This window comes from Hemiscyllium ocellatum, chromosome 32 (assembly GCF_020745735.1).
Source record: "Hemiscyllium ocellatum isolate sHemOce1 chromosome 32, sHemOce1.pat.X.cur, whole genome shotgun sequence".
Taxonomy (NCBI): Eukaryota; Metazoa; Chordata; class Chondrichthyes; order Orectolobiformes; family Hemiscylliidae; genus Hemiscyllium; species Hemiscyllium ocellatum.
In genome coordinates this window covers 5000304-5006303 of record NC_083432.1, presented here as the reverse complement: position 1 = coordinate 5006303, position 6000 = coordinate 5000304, and the positions used below count along the sequence as shown (strand labels likewise).

General features: G+C 43.8%; 1 protein-coding gene across 1 annotated transcript in view; it reads right to left on the bottom strand.

Annotated features, from left to right (window-relative positions):
- Positions 1-214: 214 nt before the first annotated feature.
- ccdc47 (coiled-coil domain containing 47) overlaps positions 215-6000 on the bottom strand; it is a 30020-nt gene continuing 24234 nt past the window's right edge. The window contains exon 13 of the mRNA XM_060848712.1: positions 215-4151. Coding sequence (XP_060704695.1) covers positions 4071-4151 — 81 coding nt within the window. The 3' untranslated portion in view covers positions 215-4070. The remainder of the gene's footprint in view (positions 4152-6000) is intronic.

The following is a 6000-nucleotide window of genomic DNA, read 5'->3' as shown; positions in this document are numbered from 1 at the left end:
GTGCTCTATCACTCCTTACGGAAAACAGGTCTCATAAAGAGAACTTGTTCAATTCATCACTAATAATTCCTCAACTGGATCAGCACAAGACGCACGAGAAAATAAACATCGGTTTTACTGAGGAAATAATATACATAAAAAATTCCTACAAAATGAGATGGAAATTAGTTTGCTCAATCCCGAAGAAAAAAAACAATTTACAAAACGGAAGATCTTTAGTGCAATATAAAAGTTTTTATTCAGTCCATGCATTCCACACACATACCATGATTGATTCAGTAACATTCCATTTACTTAAATAAATTGGAGAACAAAAATATTCAGCGAACACCCTCCCTTCCGTCCACCTCACGCTACACTGCAGTATTGGACAGAATACAGTGGGACATGGAATGCCAGGAGAAACAGGTTTGTGCAGGATAGCAATAGGAACCCCCCCTCTAAAACTAAACTTCCCTCCCTGATGGCATTGTGGGTGAAGAAGGCAGCTCAGCACCACTATCACCTTCTCAAGGGCAACTAGGGACAGGCAATCCATACTGGTCAGCTAGCAGTACCCATGAATAAAAACACATGGACCAGTCAAGGCGACACAATCACTGGCAAAAATTTGAGCATTGGCTCACCGCTCCATAGCACAAATCCCGAGAGTGCGTTGCCCCTTTCCATATATTAAAAAAAATTACTCTGTCCAAATTAACAGTGACCAGATTTACAGAAGGTCACAGACTCTGCACAGCTCCCAGCATGCTCCTCTCAAACCCCCCACCAAGAATGTTGAAGCAGAGTACATTAACTCTCGATTTTCTCTCTTCAGCCATTCCCCCTCTCCTTCCTTGTAAATGCCAACTCTCTCACGGTACTGTACCACCAGCCTTTCATTATTATAAAGGTCAAAAATCAAACATCGGGTTATAGTCCAACAGGTTTATTTGAAATTGCCAGGTTTCGGAGTTCCGCTCCTTCCTCAGGCATGGTCATTTTAATTTCAAAAAAGTCCTGTTGGACCATAACCTGGCCTTGTTTCACTTTGACCTTGTCCACCCCGGCTGCCTCATTATTATAAACAGTCAACCTTCACAGATCAACCAAAATGGTGATTCGGATGGTAATGACCACCACTGCAGACCATTCCTGCCTACTCACAGACATCTATCAGAGGTTAATGGACAGCAGGTTGCCTGGCTGATCATTCTTCCTGCCTCTGCACCCTCCCTACACGGACCCCCCACACCCAACCCCATGCTGATCATACAAACTGCTGCTCCCCTGCCACCTTCTGGCCAAAACAAGGAGTGAAACCCTGGTGCCTTCAGGTCAATGCAGCTTGCCTGCACACGCTTACAAACTGGACAATTCTGAAGTAATTGTAGTGTCTCAAATACACAACTTAGCTTTCTCAACTTCCAAACCTATTCCCTTAAAATTAAGCTGGTGCATTACAAACGTGTAGAATCTGGTCTGGCATTGTGGAATTAACTGAATTATCCCCCGATTTTATGGAGGCAGAAAGCATTTAGTTAACATTGAATAATTAGTTTACCATTTTTCCTTGTTGTGTCCAATATTTGGGCTCATTTCATAAACCAGAAGTATAAACTTCAGTCCCCGGACACTACAAGGTCATTTAACAGTGAGATAAGAAAGTACATTTTCATACAAATGTCAACTAAAACCTGGAACTCTTGCCCCCAATTGGCAAAACAAAGGTCAATTAAGTAAGAGTATTAAGGGATACACAGCAAAGGCAGGTACAGACCAGCCATGATCTGCTAAAATGGCTCAAGGGACTGAATAGCCTTCTCTTATTATTGTGTCCCCAGCGTGCAAAATGCTCTTCAATAGGATAGGAATCTGGCAAAGATGCCCAGACCTTTCTTTCACCTCCATGATCATTCTTGACAAATTCCTACTCTTCGTTTGTGTTCACAGCTTACCCAGAAGTGGCCTATAAACTGGGCTGGTATCCAGTATTTTTCACTTTCTGGCAAGAGGTGGTAAGCCAGTACAGGGCAGGGTCATTCCTGCTCCATGTGACAAGTGAAAGAGGTGTATTAAAATATAAATATTAACATAAGCTCACCAGACAGAATGTGAGTCTCGTTTGGGTTGGGTGTTCATTCATGGCTAACATGAAAACATCTAAGTGTCAGATATCAATTTTCCACATGAACAAAATAACATCACCTTTATTCTGGGAACAGAACTAGACAGCCCAGACCTGGATGAAAACAGTCACAGGACAAATATATTTAATTTCCATATTCCTGTCAACTGGGCCTGAGTATGCAATATTACATCCAGAACTCTTGTTTCAATGAGAAGTTCAGCAACTGGACTGAATGGACTGTCTGACTGCGCGTACTCAGAGAGACAGCACAACTTGGTGGGCCTCATCCTAAACCTGAAGGTCAACCTTCACATTCCACTTCCACACGCCCACTAACAAGGGTAACCAACACCCAAGAAACACAGAGATTTTTAAGATGTGCCACTGTATTCATTTCTTCTTTTCTTGACGGGATTGTTTCATCTGGTAAGGGTGGCACCTGCAAATACACTGATATTTTTCAGTTAGCAATTTGCCAATGCTATCGCCAGTTGGCCCACATGGAGCCAATGTGGGGCAAGAGGTCAGTAAACAGTATCAAGAACACAGCCAACTCACCAGCTGACCTTGTCCATCACGGAGAGTGCTCTCAGCTTCACAGGCTGATGGGTTGGATCATTAAAGTAACAAGAGATGACCAGGCTCCTGTATTACTGAAAGGCACCCAGGCCTACATCTGGATAGCTTCAAGTTAATTTGCAAAATCCTACTCCTAAAATCACTGGATATTGGTTGAGTGGGAAGTGCACCAAAGTGGTTGAAGTGAAGTGAAGTTCACCCTTCTAGGAGAACTGAAACATTCCTAATTCTGCTGAGGTGCTTCAGAGGCAGGTCTAACATTGGGTACATGTCAAAATATCTAATTGAGCAAAGGAACTGCTGTGCACCTTTAATTGGAGCCAGACCTGATATAGCAGCAACAACATCTCTACCACATGCCAAGGGGATATTTTTCAACCACTCATTTTTTGTCTCTATTTAAAGCAGCTGCTGGCATAAGGTTTGCTTGTGGGAATGATGCTCAGTCCGTGGTTGTAAGTGACTTTTCTTCCTGAAAGATTTATTGGTCGACTGTTCAATGAGCGCTAATCTTACTTTTGCCTGAAGTCCAAATGTGAAATTCCAGTAAAATAAGGACGAGGAGGAAGGGGGCTGAAATAAAGGTGGCGAATCTCTGACAAATGTTTTCCTCCCTAATGCAGGACTGTCCTAATGTGGCCCTCCCCAAGTTCAGCCTTGATCAGTGATGAGTCCATCACACACCTTGCTGAACACTTTATCACCCAAGGCCTGTCTTTGCCTGTTGTGATTTCCCTACTCAGTGTTCTCAATGCATCCTCAGCACAAACCTGAACCAAGCCAACCCAAAAGCTCTTAATCTACTCTTTTAGTGTTGTGTCGTGCATTGACAGCCAAACCAGTTCACTAATGACACCAGCCAACAAGGGAATCAGTAAACTACTTTGGTAAACAGATAAAGATAACCGTCTGAGATAAATTTAACGGAGATCTGCAGTGATGACCATCTAGAAATTGGGAGATAAAACCATGGATCAGTGAAGTACCCACCCACACGTACCACAGTAAAGTCTCGAACAGGGTCTACTGTTTGGCTTATGGCTGACTGTAAATCAACAGCTTAAGGTTTCATATCCAGTTCTGTTTGAAGTTGGCAAGTTCGAGCGGGGTTGGATGAGATGACATCCAGTCCCAATGCCACTCTGTCGAGTTTCATGCAGAATCGAGGGTGGGATGTAGAGTAAGAGGGAGGAAAATTAATTTTGCCAAGTGTTCTTTTTGAAAGTGGCAGGTGTGGAGCCTGGTGTATAAATTGCTGATTATTATCCAGGTGCCCTGAGGTTACTTTTTTTTCCCCATGAAACCAAACATTTCAATTTGATGTGGGTTTAAGCTCTGGCAAGGAAGCAGTCTCCTCCCCTCCTGCAGGTAGCGGGCTGTCCTACATTGCTTTCACTTTGATCTGCTTCATTTTCATCTGACGTTTCTCCAGTTTCTTCTGCTCCCGGCGGAGAGCAGCCTCCTGCAATGGGAGAACACACCGATACATCAGCTGGAGGGACAGAGGCGAAAGGAAAACCTGCAGCTAACCTCACACGTTAGTGACTATCTAACCGAGGCTGAGGAGGGACACCAATAGTGACAGCAAAGTGATCAACTCTTCACTGTTAAAAATCACACAACACCAGGTTATAGTTCACCAGGTTTAATTGGAAGCACTAGCTTTCAGAGCGCTGCTTTTTTATCACAACCACCTGAGGAAGGAACGTCGCTCCGAAAACTAGTGCGCTTCCAATTAAACCTGTTGGACTATAACCTGATGTTGTGTGATTTTTAACTTTGCCCACCCCAGTCCAACACCGGCTCTTCCACATCAGAACACCTCACCTCCCTTTGACATGACATGATAAATACTGGCATAGCCAGCAACCCACACATCTCATGAATGAATAACTTTCAAAATGTTACCAGTTACCAAGGTGTATGGATCCATAAATTATTATAAATTATTCCTAAAAATGAATAAAGTAAATCATGCGGAGTAGACCTTTCAGCCCCCAGTCCCTTTGAATCAATAAGGTCATAGCTGATTGGATTGCAATTTCAACACCCACCGGGCTTTCATAACCTTCCACCCCCCTGCTCAACAAGAATCTCTACTTCAGCCTTAAAAATATTCAAGAACTCTGCTTCCACCACCTTTTCAAGGAGATGGTTGCAACAGCTGTCAACCTCTCCCACAGAAACAATTTTATCCAAGGTCAGTTTTAAAACAGGCCAACTAGTCCCCTCTATAAGTGAAGCATAACCTCTCTATTGTGTTCAATTTCCCCCGTGATAAATGGCAACATTCTATTAGCTTTCCAAATTGCTTGTGGGAGCTACATTCTAACTTTCTGTGGTTCAAGTATCAGCATACCCAGATCCCTCTCCACACCACAGCAACCTTCCACCATTTAATATCAGGATACCCAGATCCCTCTCCACACCACAGCAACCTTCCACCATTTAATATCAGGATACCCAGATCCCTCTCCACACCACAGCAACCTTCCACCATTTAATATCAGGATACCCAGATCCCTCTCCACACCACAGCAACCTTCCACCATTTAATATCAGGATACCCAGATCCCTCTCCACACCACAGCAACCTTCCACCATTTAATATCAGGATACCCAGATCCCTCTCCACACCACAGCAACCTTCCACCATTTAATATCAGGATACCCAGATCCCTCTCCACACCACAGCAACCTTCCACCATTTAATATCAGGATACCCAGATCCCTCTCCACACCACAGCAACCTTCCACCATTTAATATCAGGATACCCAGATCCCTCTCCACACCACAGCAACCTTCCACCATTTAATATCAGGATACCCAGATCCCTCTCCACACCACAGCAACCTTTCACCATTTAACGTCAGGATACCCAGATCCCTCTCCACACCAGAGTAACCTTCCACCATTTAACGTCACGATCCCCAGATCCCTCTCCACACCACAGCAACCTTCCACCATTTAACGTCAGGATCCCCAGATCCCTCTCCACACCACAGTAACCTTCCACCATTTAATATCAGGATACCCAGATCCCTCTCCACACCACAGTAACCTTCCACCATTTAACGTCAGGATCCCCAGATCCCTCTCCACACCACAGCAACCTTCCACCACTTAAATAATACGCTTGGTTTTTGTTCTCCCCACCAAAAGTTGGCCACGTCACATTTTCCTGCATTATACCCAAATAATCACATTTTTTGCCCACTCATTTAACCCATTTTTCTTTTGTAATCTCCTGCCCTTTTCATAACTTAGCTTCCAACCTATCTTTGTGTTGTCAACAAGTTTGGCAAACATA